This window comes from Myodes glareolus, chromosome 7 (assembly GCF_982192425.1).
Source record: "Myodes glareolus chromosome 7, mMyoGla1.1, whole genome shotgun sequence".
NCBI classification, from domain to species: Eukaryota; Metazoa; Chordata; class Mammalia; order Rodentia; family Cricetidae; genus Myodes; species Myodes glareolus.
This window is the reverse complement of record NC_142032.1, coordinates 19,136,333-19,164,083: the sequence shown is the minus strand read 5'-3', so window position 1 is coordinate 19,164,083 and position 27,751 is coordinate 19,136,333. Positions and strand designations below refer to the sequence as shown.

At 38.7% G+C, this 27,751-nt stretch overlaps 1 protein-coding gene and 1 pseudogene across 3 annotated transcripts in view; both read right to left on the bottom strand.

Annotated features, from left to right (window-relative positions):
- The window catches only part of Hpse2 (heparanase 2 (inactive)), a 602,385-nt gene that overhangs the window by 213,841 nt on the left and 360,793 nt on the right, over nucleotides 1-27,751 (bottom strand). For all 3 annotated transcript variants that reach the window (XM_085693954.2, XM_085693953.2, XM_085693952.2), the window contains one exon: nucleotides 8,468-8,641. In XM_085693954.2, the coding sequence (XP_085550080.1) occupies nucleotides 8,468-8,641 (174 nt within the window). The remainder of the gene's footprint in view (nucleotides 1-8,467; nucleotides 8,642-27,751) is intronic.
- On the bottom strand, nucleotides 3,269-6,211 carry LOC125412188 (spermidine synthase pseudogene; annotated as a pseudogene).

The window sequence follows — 27,751 nt, the reverse complement described above, 5'->3', positions numbered from 1 at the left end:
GTGCATTTTCATCATGGTTCATAATCTACTTTTCTTAGTGTATTTCAGTTTCGTATTTTAGAATAATTTTAGTGGTACAGAGAGTCAAACATACAGTACAGAGGGACCCGCATAGTTCGTGCTCCCCTACTTTAGTCACCTACACACCACACACAGGCACGTACACACACAAACACATACTTAATTTCCCATAATATAGATGTTTTGCCTTGGCTTGGTATATTGTTATAGCTGATAAACCAATATTGATACATTATTTTGGCAATGAAGTCTATAATCTGAATTATGGCATACTCTTTGTATTATATAGTAGTGTGGACTTTGGAAGGTTCAAGAGATATTGCATCCATAGCTATAGTAAAATATTGAGTTAATTTATTATCTTAAACATTCTGCCTGCTCCACAAGCACATTCCCTTTTTTATTTCTTCTCAGAACTGGAAATGTCTTCTCCACTTACTTTCTATATATGGTTTTGCTTTTTCTAGGATGCCATGTAATCAGAATCATGGCTTAAAGTCTTTTAATATGATTCAGAATTGGGTCTCATGTCTTGTAAATTGTCACCCACTGGTACATATTCAATATTATAAGCAAAAATCTGTATTGTCTTCAGTTGCTTGAGAAATTAGAGAAATCATTAACATGTCATTGAAGTCACATATCTGTAAATACAGTCAATATCAGTCTACAAGCTACTTAAGTTCTTTAAAATATTTAAAAAAAATATCTATTAATTTATTCATAATTTTGTGCATTAATATATATTTTAATCCATATTTTATGTTGGCTTAACAACTTTCATAATTTGTAATTTAGTTTTTTCAAATAAAAAGCCCTCCTTTTATAGTAGTAATGAGTAATAACTTTAAATTTATCCTATCTTTGGTTTTAGGTAATAAATTCTTGAAGGCTACATGTTCTTTATTCTGTATATTCCCTCTGAAAATATATGAATCCTTTACCAAACTCTTAATACTTCCAATATAGCTCAAGAGTTTAAGTCCAAAGGTTTCCTTCTTCTTATTATTATTATTTGATTTTTTAAAACAACCATTCTAAGTTCCCACTCCCTTCCTCCTCCTATTCCCTCTACACACCCTCCCACCCCAACCCCACCCCATCCTCAAAGAAGGTAAGGCACATTACTTTGTGGAAGTAGGCCCTCCCTACTATATCTAGGCTGAGCAAGGTATACATCCAAAGAGATTAGAATCCCCAAAAGTCAGTGCATGCAGTAGGGATAAATCCTGGTGCCACTGCCAGTGGCCCCTCAGTCTGCCCCAGCCATGTAACTGTCAACCACATTTAGAGGGACTAGTTTGGTTCTATGCTTGTTCCTTCCCAGTCCGGCTGGTATTGGTGAGCTCCCATTAGCTCAGGTAGACTGTTTCAGTTGGTGTCCCCATCATAGTCTTGACCTCTTTGCTTATATTCTCACTCCTTCCACTCTTCCACTGGACTTTGGGAGCTCAGTCCAGTGCTCTGATGTGGGTCTCTGCCTCTGTTTCCATAAGTTGCTGGATGAAGGTTCTATGGTGATATTTAAGATATTCATCAGTCTGACTACAGGGCAAGCCAAGATCGGGCCACCTCTCTTCTAATGCTTAGTGTCTTACCTGGGGTCATTCTTGTGGATTCTTGGGAATTTCTCTAGCCAGGTATCTGCTAACTCTATAATGGCTCTCTCAATCAAGATATCTCTTTCCTTGCTCTCATCTCTGTCCTTCCTCCATCTCGACTATCCCATTCCCTCAAGTTCTACTCAACCCTCCTTTTCTCCCCTCCTCAGCAAACACTTAACTGTGAGCCTCTATAAAATAAAAAAAGAAAGGAAACATTTTCAGTATACAGGGGCACAGAGTAAGTACTGCCAATTCCAAAGGGGAGAATGAGAGTTTAGGGAGGGATGGAACCAAAGTAAAACTGAAATCAAGCAGGGCAACCTTTACTGTGGATGCAGGTCTGGCATCTGTGACACATGGTGGTGTGCTGTGAGCTTCAAAGGGCTTAGGCAATTGCAAACCTGCAGTCTTGTGAATTTCAGACCACCCCTCTCTCTCCCAAACAGCTTCTTCTCTTGACTGTGGATTTCCTTGGCAAGTGTTCCATATTCCTAGAGTCTCCAACTTCCTGTGGTCTCCAGCACACATCCAACTTCACTCTTCAAGCTTCATGCATTGTTCTTCTGGGGACCCCTGTAAGGAAGGTTTCTATCCCTGCTGTACATTCGCCTGCCTTCCAGGTTTTCATTTGAAATCTGGGTAGAACATTCATGACCCTGTGTCTCTCATGTTTTTTTTTCTTCTAAAAACCAAGCAACAGATGGACAACATCAAGGTGTGCTACAGCCCAAGCAGCTACTTGGCCCTCCTGGACCCTGTCTTCAGCAGCAGAGCACATGGGTTGTTGGATGTGTGGCAACACTTCTCCAGGAGGCTCTGTACTGAACATGCCCAAACTCTTCTCAAGCAAAATATTTCAAATAAACTTACTCCTTTATACCCCTGGTTCTGCAATGGTTGGGGTCTGGCCATCTTCCAAAACACTCTCAAGGTAGCTTTCTCTCTTGTCCTGATGCAAAGCATATGTTATCTTTTTAAAAATAAAAGCAATGTCTTCAACCGCCACACTATCCTTAGTCCCAAATTTGAGCATGTGTCTTTTGCCCAAGCTGAAAGTTACTCAAAATCTTCAAATCTTTCTATTCTTTTTTCTCCCAAAGTTTACGATAAACACAGCCAAAGGCAATCATCAAAACTCTTCCTATAGACTGAATTCAGGGCTTGATGCAATAAAATTTCCTTTGACAGATTAGTCAATTAGTCCATCACCTTTAATCTAAGCCTCTTACAAAGTGTCAGGGAATGGACAAAAATAGATAATTTCTTAATCACAATGTAACATGAATGGCCTCAAATACAGTTCTTTCTTTGAGCTTGTTATAAATACACATGTTTTTTGCTAGGCAACAGAGGTCATAGACAGCACTGTAGGAAATAGACAAAGACACACACACAGAGATAGGGTTCATCCAGTAGGGCAGGCCAGGCCAGGCAGCATTCTGGGTCCTGTAACACTTGACTGGTGGGTGAGAGCCACCTGCGAACCTGGTCCAGGGCTTGTGGGGCCCCAGACACCTTGGAAGTTCCTTTGTCCAGTACGATTGAAGTCTCGGGTGGTGTTGCAGTGGACAGCTTATGTCATTGAGAGCCTCACACAAGGTTGTGTGGTCAGAATTATAGTTTTAGCTGCACCTGCTCCTGTGTCAGGAAGTTGGTGATGGGTTTTTGTTACACATCTTGAAGTCAGTCTGGCCTCTGGAGTAGGTGGGGATGGTGCAGTAGGTATAGCTCACCACAGGGATCAGAGATTTGCAGAAGTGCCTCTTTTCTTTGATGAGGTCCAGGTGCAGTCACTGACACTTGTCCTGGCAGTAAATGATGCCGTCTTCCCTGAGTGCTGTTTCCATGAGCTGGTAATTGAACACCTTGAAGGGGCTTTCAGCAAAGCCCATTAGGTCTGAGAAGTTGGTAATGATGAGATTGAAGGCATCCTGGTTCTGTTTCATGAGCTCAGAGCCATTACTATCATGAAAGGTTAGCTTGAAGCTGGAGTAGCCAATGACCATGACTACTCATGGCCATTTTAGAATCTTTGATGACATGCTCATCTATCTCATGCTAGACCAGGCTCACTAGAGGAGTGCTTCACCACTTCCAGCAGGATGCTCCAATCTCTAGCCCAGGGATCAGCACCTTCCGCAGGTTGGGTGGCTACAGAGCAGCAGGTTGGTATTCGCCTCCTGGGGTGAGAACCTGTCCCTGGCGGTGCACTGGATGACACCATCCAAAACCAGCACATTTTACTACAGAACATGAGGATGTCTCGGTACAGCGAACACTGGTGGTGCAGCAGCTGCTCCACCTGCAGTGACAGGGCCTGGCTAGACCATAGGCTGCAGGTCTCTTGGAACCAGACTTTGCGGATGGTGGCAGGCCTGGACACGACTGGGCCTTCAGCTGGAGTCTATCACAAGTGTCATGGGCCTGGGACTGCAGGTGTAGGCATCACAGCACAATGAGACCCACTAATATAATTATCAATGGATTTCTTATTTCCATGTTAGCCCTGACATAGTCACAGTCCTATGGGCTTTCTGGCCATCAGCACTGTCACCAGAATCACCTATTAGGCTCTAGTTATATCATTCTAGGGCTTCTCCAGTGCACATTTCCAATCTTCCCCCAAGCCAGTTAAAAAAACAGGTTCCTGAGACATATTTTTCAGCTAAGAGTTTTTATTGACAATCCTACTTCTTGGTGCCAATTTTGTGTATGTATGTGTGTGCATGCATGCATGTGTATGTTTGTATATTGGAATTTCTGTCACTTTGACAAGTACCCAAGAAAACAATTTTAAGGGAAGAGGAGCTGATTTTGACTAAGGGTTTAGTACAGAACTGACGAACTGCCTTATTTTGGGCCTGAGGTGAGGCAGAATAACATGGCAACAGGAGTGTGTGGCAAAGTTTTTCACCTAGTGCTAGTCAGGAAGGAGAGAGAGGGAGAGAGGGGGGAAGAGAGAGAAAGAGAGAGAGAGAGAGAGAGAGAGAGAGAGAGAGAGAGAGAGCGAGCTTTCATTAGTAGACGTCCTTCTCTTCTTGTATTCCATTATCAGTCCCCACTCTATAGTTGAGTGGGTGAGTGGGGACATTCAGGCAGGCCTTCCTCCACTTAGTTTCCACTTCTAGAAATGCAGACACAATTGGAAGCGTCTAGGCCCTCTTCCTCAATCAAGATTAACCAACATGAGGTTCGGGAACATTTTTTCATTTCTACCTTATACTTGGCACAGTATTTTGCACACTGTGTGCCCAATACATACATATACACATATATACACACATATAATGCACATATATATGCATATATAGCATAAGAATGAATAAGTACCGTGTTTATGTGTGTGGGAATGTACATGGCAGGAAGAACAAGGAGAAGGTGGCATTGAGGTGCAGCCTGGAAGTAGGAAAGAGGAAAAGCAAGCACACAGAAACTAGCATTTTCACTTTGCCTCTTCCTCCTCCTATTTTCCCCTACTAGTCTTGCCTGAACATCAAAACTTTATACTCTGAAACACTTTTACAAGCTATGATTTATACTCATAAATATCTGGTAATATGCTTCAAAATTGTGGTTCCTCTCATGTTTGGGTTTTACAAAGCTATCACATATACAGATATACATTGCAAAAATGTATAAATATTATTTATTTATTATAGTTATCTATTTATTATTGCAACCCTGAATGAAAGTCAAATAAATGTCTAGCAAAGAATGAATAAAGCTGGGTAGCTAGTATGACAATAATAATCATCTTTAAAAGCTCTGTTTCCTAAAGTCAAAGTTTTTGTTTTGCCAAATGACTCAATAGACTCCAAGGAACCAAATTCTGTAGCTAAAAATCAAAAGAGCACAAATGACCATATATGAATCTGGTGTGGGTATAAAGATTTGACACTGATTTAATAATTAACTGTAAAAAATTTTTCTAGTTTATGGAAATAAACATTTATATAATTAATTTGCAACTCAAAATGTAGAATTGTGGTCATTCAATTAAGAGTAGTGTATTATTTTTATCATAAAATTTATTGTTAAATACGGTTTTCTAAAAGAGAACACTACTTCCCTAGAGCAGAGCTGAACTGAAATTCTTCTAAATTTCCCAAGTTGCATCTCAGCTTTGGAATTTTCTCTTATTCTTTACTCTTAGTTTACTGATGACTAATACAAATATAACATATTAAAATTACCACTCAGTCAGTATTAATCAATTACAAAGTTTACAGTTTGTGGCTATTTAATATCACACACACTTATTAGACACAGAATAAAATTGCTAAAAACTTTGTGTCAAGAAAATCTTGCTTCTTAGACCTTTGAATCCTAAACATTCTTAGTTGTTGCCTCTTGATGTTAGGGATGGCTTGCTTTGGTGACTGTAGTCCTCATTATTCTTCAACTGTGAAGAATAAATTGAGAAGTAGATTTAGGCACCGCAAATCCAGCCACTCCAGAAGTTATCGTTATCGTACTTGTCATCTAGATGTACTTATCTTTTGCTGAGCATTTACCTGCTTTTCACTTGGGCTAAGGAAATGACTCACTTGGTTTTTCATACACTGGGTTTGCTCAGAAGATGACATGACAGTTAGGAGGAATTGGCAAATAGAAGGGTGGGGGATGAGGATTGGCTGAGGTCCTTGTCATTCATTCTGTCCAAAGATAAAATCACAGAAAAGAAAATGGACAGAAAACTGGAGAAACAAGTCTAGACAAGAATGGTGAACATGCAGACAATTTTGAAAGGGAAAGGACACATATACAATGCAGAAAACTATGAACAGAATGTATTGGTATCTTGATTCTGACGCAAGTACCCAGTCACTGAAAAACAAATTAATCTGGAAACCCTAAAGGATAAACTGACATGGGTAGGTTAGGAGTGGAAATGAAACTATCAAAGAGTTAAATATCTTTAAAGGAGTATATGAAATTTAAAAGAATAACAAAAAGAGAGATTAACTGATGTGCAGTAGCACAGTTTGTTCTCTCTCAGCTTTACCTGAAATCTGAAAATTATCATGCCCTGCTTGGAAAGGTGTTTTTGTAAGTGAGAATGTACTTGATATGGCTGAAAATTGAAAAGAAGATACGTAAAAGAGAAGGAAGAAAAAGAAAGGGCTATGCTAAAACTGACCAGGGTAGAGAGTCAAAATCGACCAACCGAAAACACACAAGTCAACTCATGCTTTTGTTCTGCTTTGTTGACATTTTAAATTCATGAATATGGTTCTGTGCTTCTACAGTCCCATCTACTCCACTGTTTTCACATCCATGCCATTGTCTTTTTACCTCCTTCCAAATGATCCTTACTTATGTTAGGCCCTAAAGAGGCATTTAAAAGAATGATGGTGAGAATCATGTGTTTTGTGGCCAAGCAATAGTACTTCATTCCTGCTTTGAACTGTGTAGGGCAGTTTGAAGGCAAGAATAAATCAGGGGGCAATTCTTAATAGATAACTATATAGAAAGATGCATATTCCTCTCTTCTCACTAGATCTTACTAAGCAACTGTTCCAGTTCCACCAGATGAAGATTTATTTTAGCTGAACAAACTCATGCTCCAAGATATCAAAAACTCTGAGAAAGTATCCCCATCAATCACCCATAAGTAAGGTTTGATTTTCTGGTTTATCTGTAGCTAGGTTTTTTTTTTAAAAAAAAAACAAAAATTTTAGTTATGCAAAAAATATATTAAAAACAAACAAACAGAGCCAGACTAAAGGCAAACCATTATTCTTCTGCTTTAGTAAAGTCTTTATTACTTTATGCCACAATTCTTTTTAATTTTCCTCTATTCCAGGAATGGAAGAGAGAACAGAAGAAGAGAGTAGAAGATGAAAGTAGGATTCCATTTATGGATGCTATTAAAATATAAAATTTCTTCCTATTTTTTTCTCCCTTGCCTTCTTGTTAAGAAAACTTCAAGTTCCAGTGTGCAATAAATATGAGCAAGTGCACCTGTGCAATGCATGTGGTGCTCCAAGAATTTGTCTGGCAAAGAACCAGTGAGCTATTTTATAAGGATCATCTTTCAGGGCCATAGTCTCTAGACTATGCACTGCATAACACAGCTCAGATTTTATCTGGCTTAACATCAAGTTGTTAGTCACTGATCAACATACTAGTTCTTCCTTCCTTCCTTCCTTCCTTCTCTTTTTCTTTTCCGTGTGTATGGGGGGGGGCACAATATACAATATATGGAAGGAGTTATCTAGAAAGAACCATGTTTTATGAATTAATTAAATCTACCGTCCTTAACTATTTTGGTCTTAGACCATATTGACAATTATGCTGCTTAGTTTTTTGTCAACTTGACACAAGCAAGAGTCATTTGAGAGGAGAGAACTGAGAAAATTCTTTCAAAAGATTATGCTGTAGTCGGGCCTGTAGGGAATTTTATTAATAGTTATTGATGGGGGAGGGCCAAGCCCATTGTGGGTGGGGCCACTGCTGGGATGGTGGTCCTGGGTTCTATGACAAATCAGGCTGAGTGAGCCATGAGGAGCAAGCAAGAAAGCAGCACTCTTCCATGGTCTCTCCATCAACTGTTATCTCCAGGTTCCTGCCCTGTTTGAGTTCCTGTTTTGGCCTAACTCTGTTGACTGTGACTTGGGATATGTAAATCAAATAAACCCCTTCTTCCCCAAGTTGCTTTTGGTCATGGTGTTTTATCACAGTAAGAGAAACTCTAAGACAACAGTCAACTCAGGATCCAATCATTCCAACTGTTTTCTGGGCCAAACCCCTAAAGGGAGCCACTGACTAAGATTATATTTCAAGTCAACTTATTTTCCCCTTTATTTTATCAATTCATAGGAAATGACATCCTTACTTACCATTACCCAGTTCCCAAGAAATGTTGTACTTTTTGCTGGCACTGTACTTCAACAGGCTCAGGGCACTAGAACTGTTCCAGGAGTTATTGGGATTACGACGCAGTGCGTTTAGGGCAAATATCAGGTGGAGTCCAGAGCAATCAGCAAAGTTATAAAGTTTGTCTAGAGACCTGGCTGGGAAGAAGCAGAGAAAGGCTTATAACTTTCAAATCTCAACAAAAGGAAAATATTAGCTTCTACAGAAAGCCTTTCCTGCTAGTAAGGAAATGCACAGACAAGCTTCTAAAAGAGACTATTACCTTCTGACCTGGGATGCACTTTGAAGTGATTTTGGGGAAGCAGAATTCAGAATTTCAGACAGAGTTTGCAAATTGGCAACCAAGCCTAACTCACAGTGCTTGTGCTTGTTAAAAAAAAAAAAGGTGCAATTGCTGATGTTTAAGAGAGGAAGGAAGACTTCTCACAGTATCTGGCTTCCTGGATTTTGGGGGAAATCACAATCTCTAGTTCTCTTAAGTCTATATTCATGCCTCACTGACAGTATCATGTTAAGGAGCAAAGTCACAGAAGACTAGCTAGAAAATGACTGAGTTGACCAGGAGTTCCAAGACATTTCACTCAGGTCCACATTTCTAGTATTTTTGAGATGAAAATCCTAAAACCATTTTGCATATATGTTTATTATCGTAAACCAGAACCAATACCTTGCCCTATCCCTTGATTTTTTTGCTGCAGTAACTCATTTCTGGTTCTCATTCCATTTGGATAGATTACTACAATGCCCTTTATTTCTATATTCTTTCCACCCTGTCAATCATCTTTCCTTTATTGCTGTCATCAGTTTCTCTCACCCCAAAAGTTGTTATCAATTTTCAATACCAGAAAGAATACTGCAAGATTCTATTTTATAGATATGACAGGGAAGCTACCCACTAAATCTCAACAATATGGCTGCTTAAACAACAGCAGTTGGCATGCCAGTATGGATGGGAGAATGCCCTGGGGCCCACCCCTACATAAAGAGCTGCAGGCTCTGAGACATGACTATTGAGAGGAAGAGAATTTGTCTTCCCCAGGTAGGAGCTTCTAAATGATTATCCGATCTCATGCTGAGCTATAAAACACACATACATAAGCAATATTAAATGGGCCCAGTGGGCTTAACTTATATATTTACTACACATATATGTACGAGTAGAATTTTAAAAAAGAAGCCTTGAGTTTGAAAGAGAGTGTGGGAGTGACAGAGGATGGGGTGGACTAGAGGGAAGAGATGGAGGGGAATGATATGGTTATATTTTAATCAAATCTTAAAAATGAAACAGAAGTAGAATAAAAAAGAAGATGTGTCCAAAGAGAACAGGGGAAAACAGCTGCTCTTGCACTAGCACAGCCACATCTCAATAGTGCTCATTCGCTGAAAACTTGTGGTAGGACTTCCAGGCCTTCTTAGGGCAGATATAAGAAAGACTGACAAGGAAATTCTTTAAAAGAAACAACTCAAAATTTTTTCAGTATCCATTCTGAGGAAGGTGAAATTATAAAAAGAACAAGCTAAGAAACTAGCCAAATAAAACATATTTTAAAGAAAAACCATTATCACTTAAAAGACCATTGGCAATGATAATTAGATTGTACCTACAACTGAATAATTACATTATCATGCTTTGTTTTAGATAAAATAACTTTGTCTAGATGTTCCTGACACCTGAGAATCATTATAGCTTCCCCCAAATAGTCTGAATATTTAAAGATCAGAAGAGGACCATTGTGAAGTCCTTTAATATATGTGCCACAAAACTTTAATTATGTTGACAGAAAAATGTTTTTTATCTGAACTCTTTACACTTATGAGGGCCATTTACAGCTTGCCAGCTATACAATGACAAATGCTTATATTTATAGGATTTAGTTTTATTCATTAAACAAAACTTTCCATAAAAAATCCTACTAGAATGTGTCAAAATTTAGTATAAATGACTGATAGTAATTTTGGATAAATTGACTATCTTTACTTAGACTTTTTTGGAACGTATTATGCCTATCTAACGGTGTTTCATGTATATTAGGAAAACATACATTAAACACAAAAGTACCTCAGTCTATGACTTCATGAGTTGATAGTTCACAGCAAGGAAAAAGTAATCTACAAAAAGATGTAGAATGTAGAATAAAATTTAGAGTTTGTAAATGAAGTAAAAGTTGAGAAGTAGAATGTTAAAAGTGTAAGAAAAACATTATTAAGGATAATTTTAATTTGGCTTCTTCCATGAAGTTCTTCAAGTCTAGCACTATGTCTCATTGTATCTTTCAAATAAGCTAATCATCTAGCATATATTAGTTTATGTCATAAAGTGATCTTGAAAAGCTCATACAACCCAAATATTTTATGTTACATAATAATGTGTATAATGAAATGAAAGTATGTAAATGAAAAAGGCCAAAGAGATTAAACTAAATTGCTAATTTAAGAAATGCACTCTAAAGTGCACTAGAGAAATACATGTATTTGAGTGCAGAAAATTTAGTAGAAGCTTAACAAATACAACCTCCTTGGAATATTCCCCTTGCCTCCCGCCCCAGATCCATGCAAACAAACAGATATTTAAAACTGACTTTCTATTCTCTTCACCAGAGTATACTAGTGCCTTGATGTGCTCTGCATTCCACAAGAACAAAATTCTAAGGAACATTGTTTTACAGGTCAGCGGAAAGGCGGTGGAGTTACAGAAAGATCTATGCATCAGTCGACTTGGGAAACTTCCAAGCAATGCTGAGAGTCAGTGCTCTGAAAGCTTTTGAGATTTCTAAAGAAATACAGATTGAAAGATGGATGAATGTTTTTGGAAACATGTCTACATACAATACATACAAAGTTCAAAAGGATAAAGAGTGGAGGATATGGGGGAAGAAGGAGAGCAAAATAAAACAAAACCCCAAGCAATAAAAAACACAGAAGTCCAGTCTTTAAAAACCACAAAGAGAGCTGCCTAGTAGTGCTGTGCACCGCTCCTAACTGTTAATAACAAAGAGCAAACAAGCAGACACAGCAAAGGTGGAGGCAGGGAGAACCACTGAGCTCATTAGACGGAGGACTGGAGGGGAAGTGGAACCCTCAGAGTATATGGACAGAGAGCAAAAAACAGACTCAACTTATTTGTTCAAGTTCTGTGACAATAAAAGGACTATCAGGTAAAAATAAAATGGAGAAGAACTTAAAGTTGGTTTTCTTAAATTCAAGGCATAAAAACTTTTTTTTGTCAAAACATCATTTTTTTTCAGATGTATACCTTGCTAAATCTGGATGTAGTGGGGAGGGCCTTGGACTCTTCACAGAGCAGGGTGCCTTGCCCTCTCTTAAGATTTGAGGGAGTTGGGGGGGGGGAAAGGTGTGTGAAAGGAGTGGGAGGGAAGTGGGAGGAGCTGAGAAAGTGGGAATTTGGATTGGTATTTTTTTAAAGCAATAAAATAAAAAAAAACAAAATAGGACTCATTAAAATGTTTGCTAAGCACCTATCACATTATATTCTAGGAAACCACCATCCTCTTTTTTTCTCTCCCTAGCTATGAGCAGAACAGGTGACAGTCCTTGTTTCCTTGTTATCGATTTAGTGGGGCTGGTGAGAAAAATAGCAGAGTGGGAGGAACCAGAAACAGTAGAAACTGGCAGGCTACTTTAAACAGGCATCACTGAGAACACAACATTGAAGTAGAGATGTGATATGGGTAAGGGCGTAAGTCAGGTGGGTAAATACAGAAGGACTTCAATGCAAAAGCTGTAGAAGGGCAAAGGACATAGCATGACAGGTATGAGCATGACAAATGGGGGGAAGAAGCAGGGTTGCCCCAGAAAGAGTAAGAGAATAGTAGGAGATGAGGTTACAGTGAAGCAGGTTCAGGTAACAAAGAGCCTTAGTGTCTGTCGTAAGAACTTTGGATTCTACCCTGAAGGGTTCAGGGAACACTACTAAACTTTGAACACAGTCCAGCTTGCATCTTAAAAACACTGGTACCATGTTTGGGAAAAGTCCCAGGCAGTAAAATGCTTGCCATGGAAGCATAAGGACTTGAGTTTGGAACACCAGCACTCATCCAAAACACTGGGCAAGGCTATGTGCACCTGCAATCCCAACCCTAGGGAGGCAGAAGTGGGGAAATTCCTAGGGTTTATTGGCCAGCCAGTCTATTTGAACTGGTGAGTTCTGGTTTCACTGAAAGATCTGTCTCAAAATACATGGTGGAGAGCAATTAAGGAAGATACATCATTTGGACCTCTATCACCTGCATATAGATATACACACATGCACACAAACACACACACACACACACACACACACACACAGAGAGAGAGAGAGAGAGAGAGAGAGAGAGAGAGAGAGAGAAGGAGGGAGGGATATAACCAGTTCATTGACATGAGCTTAAAGAGACTCTAAGGGGTAGGAAGAATAGCATATGCTTACACTTGGCCCAAAGGGTTTCAAGATACTGGAGTTTGATGAAATTTGTACTATCTTAGAACTCCCCACCATCCTTTGCTGAATTACATTTTCTCATATCTCATGTTATTACAGGCTTGTTGACTCTGTCCCATATGTCCTTTCTCCTCATTTCTTTACTCTTCATAGCAAGATCAGTAATTTCCTGTGTGGGAATTTCTGACTTGCCAAGTAGAGACATAGCATCTCTGTTCTGTCTTGGCTCTTTATCTGTTTCTATTATAGCAATTAGCTAATGAGGCTTATTGTTCAGCTCTGTCTTTCTCTCTCAAGGAAGACTGGAGTATTTGTTTTACTAACCTTTTAGTGTCAATTCAATATCTGGTACATAACAAACCTTAATAAATACCTGACTTAGAAGGCGTCATTTTAATCTTTCAATGTCATTTAATATTTATACCCTAGCTATCCAACCTCAGTTATCATTGTTCATTGCAGCAAATTTCCTTCAGGTCATGCTACTGCTAAACACTGTTCAATGCACTAAAAAAATAGACGCATTGTTTTAAGTTTCAATTTAGAGTGAATAATATTGATGAGCCCTAGGAAGTCATCTGATAGAGGCTTTAAAAAGAGAAAAAGCAATAAAATGAGAAAAATGTGAAAGAAAACTCAGAGTGAGGCATACTCTGAAGCTGCCTATTGAAATTCAGAGAAGCACAGCAGTTAAATCTGAAACCATTTGGCTTGGTAAGTACAACCAACAGGGGGCATTTAATTGTAACTATTAAGAGAGAGAAGTTTGAAAATTGCCTAGGAGGAGAACATAACCATTTTGAAAGAGTGAAGATATCTCTAAACTGAGAGCTTAATATCTCCAGGTTAGTCAGGGCAATGAAACCTTAACTAGGATATAAAGAAGGCATAAATGCCGACAATTTAACCAAAGCTGTTGGAGGAGAATGAGATTTTGGAAATGTCTCTGAATAAAAAATTACAGCACTATCAAAAGACTCAGGGCAAGAGAGTAATTGTTCCATTAATCATTTTAACTAGATGAAAGGGAAAACTGAGTGCCAATGAGTATAGCACGTCTTTTAGATCCCATTAGGAACGAATCAAAATGATGACAGGAGGAAATCACAAGGGACCCTGAGATTAGTAAAGAGGCTAATATCACTTTTTAAAAATGTACTCCTAAAACAAGTTTCTACAAATGTGAATGATAATTCTAGAGGATATTTTGGAATATCTATTAAAATGTAAATGGACAATCTCTTAAGATTGTCCAATATAAATGCTTATAAAAGTCTGCAGGATAAATGTACAGTTAGTATTTTTGCAATATTTGTTTTAATTGTCAATAACTAAAAATAATCTAAACTCATTTAAAATGAGAACTGGTTAAATAAATTCTAAAAAAAAAATCTAAACTACAAAAAGTTAATGAAAACAAAGAGAGAAGACCAGGATCAATTTTGGAGTTGGACTGAAATTGGATTATCAGTAGAATCCATGCATATAAATATGAGTATATATACATATATATGCATATATACACATACATATATTCATAGACACAGATACATATGTTTATACATAACTTTGTATACACATATACACATATAGTTACATATACTTATAAATGAACCATTGAATGCACTCACTAATCTAAATGGCTGCCAAGTCAGGGCATGTGCATAGATAGAAAAATACACAAAGTGCCCACACTTGACCCTCACTGGAACCAGCATGCAAGGAAGGACCACCACACCATGCCTGACCTCCACTCCACCACCGATACCATATACACACAGAAACACTAATGGATTCTGTAGATTGTATTTATATATTTACGAAATATGTATAACAATAATTATGAAAGAAAAACAGGCCATTGATTTGAGAGGGAGTAGGGGGTACCTGGGAGAGATAGAAAGGAAAAGAATGAAGGACATTATGTAATTATATTCTGTTATAATTTAAAAACTTAAAAATATAATAGTAATAGAATGCTATCTCTAGATTTAACTGTGTGCACAAGTATGGTAGCCTTAAAAATGTGCCACCCAATTCTCCAACAGACAGAATGACTGATCCAAATGCTGATCTTCTTCCCTTAATATCCTGTTCACACTAAGGTTACATATTCCATGAGCTGTTCCTAACTCAATAACCGAGCATTGATATCATAGATGCTAAGGTAATTTCATCCCATTAGTTGCAAGACTATTTCTACAGATAATTTTGGTTTGAAGAGCACATGGGTCTGGAAGTAACTTTCCTGGAACTGTACTATAGTCTCCTCCCCTGATATTTCCTTCTCCCCTTTCGTCAGTCTTTTTTTTTTTTGAGCATTTTCAAATTGATTTTTATTGAGCTCTACATTTTTCTCTGCTCCCCTCCCTGCCTCTCCCTTCCCCTTCAACACTCCCCCAAATCCTCGCACTCCCAATTTACTCAGGAGATCTTCTCTTTTTCTACTTCCCATGTAGATTAGATCTATGTATGTCTCTCTTAGTGTCCTCATTGTTGTCTAAGTTCTCTGGGATTCTGATTTGTCGGATTTTTTTTTGTTTTGTGTTTAAAAACCATCTATGAGTGAGTATATGTGATAATTGTCTTTCTGTGTCTGGGTTACCTCACTCAAAATAATGTTTTCTAGCTCCATCCATTTTCCTGCAAAATTCAAGATGTCGTTATTTTTCTCTGCTGTGTAGTACTCCATTGTGTAAATGTACCACATTTTCCTTATCCATTCTCCGGTCATGGAGCATTTAGGTTGTTTCTAGGTTCTGACTATGATAAACAAAGCTGCTATGAACATAGTTGAGCACATGTCTTTGCGGCACGATTGAGCATCCTTTGGATATATACCCAAAAGTGGTATTACTGGGTCTTAAGGAAGGTTGTTTTCTAATTTTCTGAGAAATCACCACACTGACATTCAAAGAGGCTGTACCAGCTTGCATTCTCACCAGCAATGCAGAAGTGTTCCCTTTCCCCCACAACCTCTTCAGCATAAGTTGTCTGATGTGGGAGAATTGTCTGTATTCTGTCAATCATGTATTTTAATAAAACGCTGATTGGCCAGGCAGGAAGTATAGGTGGGTCAACCAGACAGGAAGTAGAGGCGGGGCGAAGAGACTGGGAGTATTATGGAAAGCAGGAAGCTCCCTCTGCAGTTCTGCCCAGACCACCAGAGAGGAAAGATGTAAGCTGCCCCGCTGGAAAAGGTACTGAGTCATGTGCTAACGTAGATAAGGATAATGGGGTAATGTAAGTTATAAGAGCTAATAAGTAGCCTGACCTAATGGGCCAATCAGCTTTATAACTTATAGAGATCTCTTTGTGATTGATTTTCTCTGGGACTTGCCGTCTGTGGGGTACTGGGCAGGAACAGACACCCCAACAAGCCGGTCCCTCATGTTACATAACTGAATCCACAGAAAGCTTGAGAAAGCTTGGGAAAGAATAGAGTAAATCATGTTTTCTTGGTAGCAGCAATTTCTCGGGTCTGTTCTGTTTGCTAGAGGCAAACAAGGCTCTCATCTAAGAGAGGCTTCCTGACTCAGCTTTAGCTGAAAAACCCTGCAGCTCTTTTAAGAGGTCCTGCCATGAAACACTTAAATAGTGTTGATGAAATGCTGAACGCATGTTTTTCGGTTTTCAGCCGTAGCAGGAAAAAAGCTGTGCTGTTTTAAAATGCCGGCTTTCTGGGCTGTCCTGCCAGGACAAACTCTGACTCTTGCAGGCAAGCAGTCCGACTGAGTGTGGTCTGTGAGAAGAATGCTGAAGCTTGCTTGCTGGCAGGGACCTTGAAACACTGTAGAGTTGTGAAGCTAAAAATGGCTCTGGTGGTACCTCTGCCACGAGGCTGGAAAGCTAAGGAATGGGCTGGATCCAGCCAAAGCCACGGCTTTAATTCTCTCGATAAAGACACATGTGGTCAGAAAAAGAGAGATTCAAAGACAGAAAAAAACCTCTAAATGGTTTACAGTGTGTTAAAAATATATGCAGACTAAAGGTTAAAGTCATTAAAAATAAAAAGAAAGAAAGAGAGAAGTAGGGTGTGGTAGTACACACCTTTAATCCCAATGCCTGGGAGGCAGAGGTACATTGACCTCTGTGACTTCAAGGTGTGGTAGCACACGCCTTTAATCCCAGTGTCTGGGAGGCAGAGACAGACAGATCTCTGAGTTCAAGGTGTGGTAGCACACACCTTTAACCCTAGCACTGGGGAAATGAGACAGGTGGATCTCTGTGAGTTCAAGGACAGCCTGGTCTACAGAGTTATTCCAGGACAAAGATATACAGAGAACCTGTCTCAAAAAATAAAAGTAAAAATAAAAGAAATAGAGGTTAAAATAAAGATGGAAAATACACAGAGAATCTTGATATGTATGCTATTATGCTCTCTTTGAATTGTTTGATTGTTGAGGAAGGAGCAACAGCTGCTAAAAAACTTTTGTTTATAAATGCTGCTGAACTAACCCAACATAGGTATTTTGAAAATACCTTGGCTTCAAAATTGAAGTCAAAAGGTATGTTACTTTGGAGAAGAGATTGTGCTTTTGTTTCCACAGAAAATGAGAGGCTGTGGATTCATTCTGAGTTAAGAAAAATCAGGTTCGAAAAAGGAAGACCACCTGAGAAATCTTCGATACGAACAGATGGCCCAGATGACAGAGTTCTACATCCAGAACAGATTCAAGACTGCTGCCTGAGATGATCAAGACTCACAGGATACTCCAGTCAGGACTTGATTATAACTCTAAATTTTCTTTAGGTCCCCATAAGATCGTCAGCGCCCCCAACCAGCAGGAAGTAGCCTGAAATACTACGCCCACATTCCCAACAAATGGACTATGGGTATTTTCCTTTTTTTTTTTTATAAAAAAAGAGGGAAATGGTGCGGGAGAATTGTCTGTATTCTGTCAATCATGTATTTTAATAAAACGCTGATTGGCCAGACAGGAAGTATAGGTGGATCAACCAGACAGGAAGTAGAGGCCAGGTGATGAGAACAGGAATATTCTGGGAAGCAGGAAGCTCCCTCCCTCCGCCACTCCTGCGCAGATCACTGAAGCAGCAACATGTGAGCTGACAACTGAAAAAGGTACCAAGCCACGTGGCTAACATAAATAATGATAATGGATTAATATAAGTTACAAGGACTAATAAGGAGCCTGACCTAATTTGCCAATCAGTTTATAACCTTATGGAGTCCTGTGTGTGATTTTCTTTGGGCTTGCTGGTTGTGGGGTACTGGGCGGGACAGAAACCCCAACAAGCCGACCCCTCATATTACAGTTGTCATCAGTGTTTTTGATTTTGGCCATTCTTACAGGTGTAAGATGGAATCTCAGTATTGTTTTGATTTTCATTAGTCTCTGATGACTAAGGATGTTGAGCATTTCCTTAAATGTCTTTCAGCCCTTTGAGATTCCTCTGTTGAGAGTTCTGTTTAGGACTGTACTCTGTTTCTCCGCTGCCACCAGTCGATCTCCAACACATCTAATCCTAATCTGGTGTCTCCTGCTTAGGAAAACTAAACTATCGCAAAGGAGAGTGAAAACTGTCAAAGAAAACAGGTGTTGAAATGGAAGTTTGAAACTAGCTAGCACAGAAGAGAAAAAGAAGGTTGTCTTGAATGGCGTAGGTAGGCATTCACTGATAATTCCTGACAAAGGTGACAGTTTATGAGCTAAATATTTTGGTGACAGTGATTTGAGAAAACATCCATCTGGGTAGTGAGATTTAATTTTAATAATTCAGGGATTTAAAATATATTGGAGGAAATCTCTACAAAGAGAACAGAGTCTTAGATTATACAGAACTCTGCTGAGACCCTGAACAAAAGCAATAGGCTGAGTACAGGAAGCATGGAAGTAAGTAAGATAAAAGAATAAATACAGCTAAGTAGAAATATGGAGATCTTGACAGCTACAGGTCTTCAGAGGTGTTTGACTGTTGAATCAGTCTGCTCTGTTATACTGCCAAAAGTCTGTTAGAATAACCCCAAAGTCTAAAATATGAATTAGGGGCATCTGGTTGAATGTTTCAGGCATTTGAAGAAAATGTCTTACTGAACACCAAATGTTTCCAAGGAATCTCATCCTTCCCTAGTAAGAGGTACTACCCACATTGTGTTAAAAAATACTGAAGATGCTCCACCCATATAAGGCAATAGGTAGTTAGCAATTGTTCCCAGTAGTGTCCTGGACAATCGTCAAATAACCACAATAGAATTAGAACTCAGTATAACCCAATTAAACAAATAAAGATAGGATGCAGCCAAAGAGTTGTGAGAATTACTAGGGGGAACCAAGGATGTCCTCTTGAACCATGATATTTAAAGGCACTTGATCAAAGAACTGGATTTTGGATTACTTTCTTAGACATGAGACTTTATGTCCTGGCAAAGATTGCTGGAGATGGGGCAAAATTATTGCTACTGTCATGTTTAGAAGCCTGGAAAGGGCTATAACCATAGTGAGCAAAATAGAAGTGTTCTAGTTGCAATGACAGATTATAGAGTGAGATATGAGGGGCTAGAGAAGTAGACATGTTAAAATGGATATAAGGCCAGAAAACTGTCTGAAGCTTATGCTCCAGAGTAAATCTAAAAAAAAATTGTAATTGCTACATGTGCATCAGTGCAACCTAATGCTTAATATGAAAAACTTAAATGAAGGACTTTTTATTTTTATTTTGGATCATGATTACAGAGATTTCAATCAATAATTCTTGACTCCATTAATGTAAGGCAGCGTATAACAATAGAAGGAACATGTTAAAGAAGGAGACTGTTTACCTCATAGGGGACAAAAACCAGAGGCCATCAAAATCATTGAGACTTTCTGTAGGTAGGTTTCACCTTCCAAAGTTTCTAGAATCTTCCTAAACAGCACCACAAGCTGAAGACAAAGTATTTAATGCATAAGCTAGGGAGGGAGTGACCCATATCCCTTCTTATTTGCTGTTATTCACCAAGGCTGGTGTGGGTATGCAGGAGAGGAACACCGGATCACTAAGAACTCTGATGGTAACTTTTATCTACAGTCAAGATTTGGTCTTGTCAAAACCACGGAGATGATCTGAGGAGGAGGTAGGAAAAGCAAAAGAAAGCATTGGTGCTTACTTCCTGAAGGCCAAGTAGTAAGTAGGTCAAAGGGATGTCAACTGAGCTTTACTATCAGAGACTTGTGGAAATAGCAAAACATGACATCTCTAGAAGCAATATACAGACAGAAATATGGGTGTTACTTAATGGCTACACTCTGCCACCAAAGAAACAAAACACAAGTCAAAAATGAATCAGTAGGATTAGGAGGATGGTCACCCTATTGAAACGCTTGATCACTTGGATTTCTTGTGCAGAGCAGAGAGTTTCAGTCAGGTCTTTAGGGAAAAATGCAGGATTATATATTATCATAATTCTCCTTACCAAGAGGGATCTACGGCCATCTATTCAGCTTACTAAACTGAGGAAAAGGCACTACTCAGATTCTGGAGGGATATTTAAACAGGGTTTGAAAGGATAGCGGCACCAGAAGAACTGAAGTATAGTCATGATCCTCATTTGAGAGTGGAACAAATACAGAAGTATGTAATAAGTATAATTCCAGAATTAGTTTAATTTAAAATTAGATGCCTACCATTTGTTGATTGTTTAGATTCACTATAAGAATGGGTATTAAAAAAAGAAGTGCATCATGCCACAAAGATTAATCATCCATATTTAAATTCTAGAGAGAAAAATGTCATTAGCAAAGTGTTGAATATGAGAATTATTTGAAAATTGAAATTCTGAAGTGTATTCAGTTGTATACTTTTTTTCTCCCTTATAGGCATGATCATCAAACATTTTGGAGCAGAGCCCAAGAGCTCTAGATGAGAGACAAAATAATTCAACATTAGTGCTCTGATCATCTTTTACTAGTTCTCTTTGGCAAGACCAATGTTTGAGAGAAATGTTTTTATCTGCTCCACATGTACAGCAGTGACTGTGATTGGGGAAAGCAGAGGCTAGAGAGCCACAGCTATTAAAACAATCACCACCACCAAAGCCAATCACAGGATGAAGAGCTAGCTGATCCTGCCAGTCTTGCTCTTGCCTCTTGGCACTTGTCTGTGTTTGCACATGGGGGAGAAACCTCCCAAGCTAGCTATCTTCACCATCAGATAAGAACTCCAGTGGTGACTCTTAGCTTCCCACTCATCCCAACCCCCACTCACAGCTAATTGCATCCTCTTTCCTTTGCTCATCATGGTGCTGGTGGGTGAGGCATTAGGCTGGCTGGGAAAAGTAGTAGGGCAGATGCTGCAGCTTTAAGTGAAATCAGGTGTTGCCTTCCCTGAAGTGAGGTCTGGAAAATGTCAGTTGTTAAGTAACAGATATTGTCAGCCAAACCATCAGTCTTTTTCACTCGGCTCAGTTTTGTCTTTCTCTACAAGGAGTATTTGAGATTTTCCCCTTCTCTTACATTGCCTCATCCTCTTTATCTCTTCAGAGTTCACTGAATAAGAATTTCCATTTTGTAGATGTTCATCTGACGTGATTCTAACCATGTTAGAAATTGGATGGTTGGGGATGAAGGAATTCACAACTTCCATAACACTCTTTAGTACAGATGATATCCTAAGCTTCTACCTGTGGAAAAAAGTGTAAAAGATTTCTTGAGAAGTGGGGAGTACAAATGAACCCTGACTCTTTTCTCTATGCACTGAGAACCATCAGCAGAAACACAGCATCAAAACTGAATAAAGCCAAGTTATTGCAGAGTTGAGAGAACAGTCTTCTTTTCATTGTCTTTTGCTAAGTCAGTCTGGAGTCGTTCCATTGCAGAACTGCAATCCAGATTGTAGAATCATACATATTTACATGCACATCTGATTTATGATCATCTTTATTGTGTTTGGTTGATTTGCATACACCCATCTACACATTCTGGGACTGAACCAAATAACAATGTGGGTAGGTCAGGCAGTCCCATCTTAATTGAGGTATGCTTCTTATCCTTGGATACACTTCACATTTACCTGGCTGAAACATGAATCACTGAAATGTAACTATGAGGTCAGTGCCACTGGTTTTGTAGTCTAGGTGGGGCAAACAATCTGTAAACGAAACCTAGAAAATCTGAGTTTAGTTGATGTCTAAACAGCAAGTTAATGGAATGACTTTGAAACTTAAAGTTCTGACAAACTAAACAACTACAAGAAAAGAGAATCTTAGCTAAGAGTCGTTGATAACCCACCCTTTTCTGTGAACATTGTATCTGTACAGTCTCATCTGTCTCTAAGGCCTACCTTTTAACTTCAGGCTAATATTATATACCCACACTGAAATTTAAAGAGTCTAGGACTCGTCTAAAACCCAGATTTCCCATTTCAACCATCTTTATCTCAGGGCTTGTCTAAAATGCAGATCTTCCATGTCAAATATCTTTCTCTAAATGTTTCAGGTGGATTTCAAACTATACATGTAAAAAATAATCTCAGAAGCCAACACAAGCTTATTTCTTTTCTAATTCTCTGAATTGATGAATGCAGCCATTTCTTAGTAATCTCAGAATTATTATGTGTTTCTCCCTGTCTCTCATCTACCATAACCGTAGTCAGACAGGAGGTTCATCTACAATCTTTTCTAGTTGGGATCTCAGGTTCTTACCACTGCTACTCAGATTCAATCCACTAAATTATTCACCGTAATAATTACTGTATATGCCCTCTTCTTAGCATCCTTCAACTCTTTCTCTATACTAAAGCTTGTCCACATATCTATCCCCTATGTAGAACCCTTGCAAAATATTTAAACATAATCTAACCATAAGGGAACAATCCTACAAATTCACACTTGTAGCTTGTTGTGGAATTTACTTTAACTGTGTAAAGGTGTGTTACATTTGTTTCTGTTGCATTTGTTTAATTATGAAGAGATGTGTTGCTGTTTTGCCTTGCTTGCCTAAGGTACCTGACTGGTCTAATAAAAAGCTGAATGGCCAATAGCTAGACAGAAGAGAGATGGGTGGGACTGGCAGGCAGAGAAAAAAAAAATAAAAGAAGAAAGAGAGGAAGAGGAAGGAGGAGAGAATGAGGGAGAAAGAGGAAGACACACCCAGGGCCAGAAGCCAGACAGTTGTCAGCCAGATATGGAGACAGAAGGAAAGTAAGATATACATAAGGAAAGAAAAGTTTAAAAATTCCCAAGGCAAAACTTAGATGAAGAGAAATAGGTTGTTATAAGAGCTATCAAGAAATGAGCCTAAGTTAGGCCAACCATTCTTAACTAATCAGAAGTCTCCATGTCATGAGTTGGGAGTTGGTTAGTAGCCCCTAAAAGAAAGCCTGATCCAGGAGATATTCTACAAGAAAACTGCTTGTGGCTTAAAAGGAAAGCCACAAGCATATAGTAAAAAAAATGTAAGTGTTACCAAACACAAAAATATAACTGGGAAACTGTGACAAATTTAAAGAAAACTAAAGAGACAGAAAACTAAATGTAATCAGGATCCTTTTGGGGAGTCTAGGATTGATAAGGTGGATGGTGGGATAGCTGTTGTCGACCTTATTGTGCTAATTAGGAAAGCATATAATAACAGCTGTATATTATGAGACAATGAATCAATAAGTTATAAATTCTCAGATCCAAAAGATAATCAGGACTAATTGCTGTATTGCTTATTAGCATCCGAAAGTGCATGCTGGCCTCAAGGCTCTCTCAGCATCACAAATACCTATAACAGAGTCGAGGCTGGGGGCCTGGCTCTCCTCACCCTGCCCCTACTCTAAACCTCTCCAACTTATGGGCTTTCCTTCCCCCCAGCTTCCTATTGAACCCTTTCCATTTCAGGCATGTGCTCAACTTGGTCTTCTCTTTTGTCTTCCTCTCTTGCTTTCCCCATCCACATGGCCAAGTCCATTCTGCTGGCCATGTTCAGTGTACTACTTTCTCTCTTCTCTGGACTCCTCCAACATCTCTGCTGTACTTTCCTTCATATCTACAATAAATTTTTTTCCCTCAACCATACCCTGAAATGATCATGTTCTCATTTTATACATTAAGTACAGCAATGGTATTGTGATTATTGAAAAGAAAATTCTTATTGATAAGAGATGCACTTAGTATTTAGAAAAAATATATAGGTATAAAGAAAGGAAATATGACAAAATGTAAACAATAGAATATAGTCTTTCAATTTTCCCGACAGTTTCAATATTTCAAAACAAAAAACTGTGGAGGAAACAAAAAGAAAAGGAGGGAGAGAGTGAGACAGAACGAGAAGAAGTGAAGTACAAAGTGAGGGAGGGAGAGAGGGGGGAGGGAGAAAATGAGTACTACTAAATTGAGACATTTCCCAGTAGACATCTATATAGAATAATAAGGGAATTTCTTGAAGATTAAAAGTATTAGAAAATATAGAAGTGGATGAATTTCTAGATATTTGTTACACAGAAAAACTAATCACGAAAAATTAAATAAACCAAATAACTCTATAATACAACTGAAGCCGTGATAATCTCACAACCAAAAAAAAAAACACAAAACAAAACTCAAGAATTGAGAAAATTCACTGATGAATCTCTATCGAACCTTTAAAGAAGAAGTTTCAATGGCCTGAATGCCTCCCTGAGGAGTAGATTTCATACTGACAGAATGGGCCATGCAAGTTTCCTAGGCATAGAGGCAACCAACAGTCCTACCCTGCTATGGTGCCTGATATGAAGCATATCTATGACCAGCAAGACACTATACTCCTCAGGGTGCAGTAGTGGCATGAATACCTTGGTGGTAACCAATGGCTCTCCAAATGAATTTAAGACCCACTCAGCAAGGGGGAAACCATGTCTGGTACTGGAAACTTAAGTGTTACTGAAGATACAGTTTCGGAGAAGAATCTACAAATACTACTTTACTAAACTATCATGATTCCTAGCAACAATCTAAACATTTATCCTTGTACCCACAGATAAGTGTAGTCTCCATTCTTCATCAAGGAAACTTCTTTTTTGCAAAAGATGGGGACCACTAAGAAAACCATAACCAATCAAAATGTAGAACTGTGGATCCCCGCCTCAGTGAATACATCTACAAAACCCTCTTGCACCTAAAGCTTAGGGAACAATGTGGAAGAGGAAAAGAGAAGACTGCAAGGCCCAGATCAGGGAGTTTTCTGTGAGACTTTATCTTCTTGTAATGTCATAGGCTACACCTATAAAGTCTCACCAACAACACTGGATAAACATGACCTGCGTAAAGATGACACTGATAGACATGTCAAAATAGATGAGGAAAAGTCCACAATGTCTCAGTCCTACAAAAAGAACTACAAGCAACTAAGGATGCTGAGAGCAGGAAAACTGTTTTCATTAGGGAAGAGTACACCAATTAGTTGCCCAACACCAAATAGCCCTGAAAACATATTACGACCAAGATACACAAACAGGTTATATTTGGGAATATACATGTATAAACATATACACATATGCATGAGATAACAATTAATGAAAAAAAAGTTCATGAATGTGAAAGCGAGTGATGAGGAGCACATGGAAGGGTTTAGGAGGGAGAAAGGAGAAATTATAATCTCAATAAATAAATAAATGTAAAATGTCTTTAAAATGTTTCATAAATGTATGCAATGAATTTTATTTTCATCTCCAGTTATCATCTCTGATCTTTCTCTAGAACTGAAACCCCTCTTCTCAGCAAGTCTCCCTGCTCACTTTCATGTCTTTCTCTGTGTGTGACCCATCAGGATAATTAAGGTTGCTTGTATGAATGTGGGTAGGAACATATGTACTGGGACCTGGAAAACTTATCAATAGCTAATTATTGTATTTAATACAATAGAATTAAGTATTCTACAAAAATACTAAAAGCACACAAATGATGCTAGGAAAATTGGATGTCCATATGTAGAAGAATGAAAATAGATCCTGATGCGGGAGAATTGTCTGTATTCTGTCAATCATATTTTAATAAAACGCTGATTGGCCAGGCAGGCAGTATAGGCGGGAAAACCAGACAGGAAGTAGAGGTGATGCAATGAGAACAGGAGAATTCTGAGAAGCAGAGAGGCTCCTCAGCCACTCCAGCGCAGACCACCGAAGAAGTAGCAACATGTAAGCTGTCACACTGAGAAAGGTACGGAGCCATTATGGCTAATGTAGGTAAGAATAATGGGTTAATATAAGCTATAAGAGTTAACAAGAAGCCTGACCTAATGGGCCAATCAGTTTATAACCTAATGTAAACTCCGTGTGATTTTCCTTGGGAGTTGCCAGCTGTGAAGTACCGGGCGGGACAGAAACCCCAACAAGCTGGCCCCTCATGTTACAAGATCCTATCTCTTGTGCTGCATAAAAACAACTCCAAATGGATCGAAGACCTTCACATAAGAACCGAAATTGTAAAACTTCTAGAGAAAAGTAAGAGTAACACTTTTAAGATGTGGGCATAGGTGAGGACTTTCTAAATAGAATTCCAATTCATCAGTAAATAAGGCTGACAATTGACACGTGGGTTGACAATTGACACATGGGTCTCATCTGCACAGAAAAGGCAACTATGGATTACTGAAGGAGAAGCCTACAGAATGAGAGAAAAATCTTCGCTAGCTGTACATCTAACAGAGACTTAATATCTAGAATTTACAAAGAACTCAAAACCAGATAACCAAACAAACATACAATCTAATCGACATTTGGAACTGAACAGAAAGTTCTAAAAAAATGCAAATGGTCAATAAATAGTTTTAAAAGTGATCAACATCATAAACCACCATGGAAACGTAATCAGAACTCCTTGAAATTCCATTTCACTGCAGTCAAATGACTATTTTCAAGAGACAAATGACAACACATGCTGGAAAGTATGAGGGGAAAGGAGAAACTTTATTTCCCATGTGTGATGTAGGTGGGGGGTGATAAACTAGCATATCCACCATGGAAATCAGTGAGGATGCCCCCAAGAAGGTTATGGGGTCAATATACCTCCTGATTGAATCTAAGGTCCACTCCATGAAATAGAATCTAAACCTGATATTGCTAAAGGGGCCGAGAGCCTCTGGCTAGATGGTTCCTAGGCCCTAGAGTAGAGCACAATACTATTATTCTGCTAATTAGACATAGACTTAAAATGACTTCTAATAATTTGCTTCTATACTCATAGATCAGAATACCTCTTAGCTCTCGTCAGAGAAGCTTCTCCTTGTAGACTGCAATGAATACAGAAACCTTCAACTAGTCAAAGTGCAGAGATAGTTTAGGCCTCATATGTGATACGTTATACACATGTCACACTGCTTCATCTAGGGCTTGGGGATTTGAGAACGATGGGGTAAGCAGACAGTAAGAGACAGAGGTGGCATATAACACTAAGGACGTGGGTATTTTCCAGAAACGACAGGGCAATTGCCCAGTCGAACTTAGAGTAATTGTGACAGCATAAAAAATTTGCACAAGTTTAAGCCAGAAAAATTTCAGTGCACAGAATTGTGAAGAATAAATAAGAGGAAATTAAAATGATCTAAGAATTAAAATAAAGTAGTAATAATGACAATTTTCAAGGGTTAAAGTTGTCAAACTAACAAGGCGTTACAATATTAAATCTTGGGAAATGAGTAAAATAGATGAAAGGAGGATTTAAAAAAAAATAGTCCGGCAGTTTGAGTTTAAAACAAAGCTTTAAGAAAGGCTTCAGTGCAGAAGAACACAGAGACAAGCAAACCACAGCCAAAACAGGTGGTGCTGGGGTTGAGGTGGATCAAATTAGATGTGATAGGACATGCCTTGCCACAAGGTGGCACTCACAGCTCCCCTTTCTCTAAATTTCTATCAA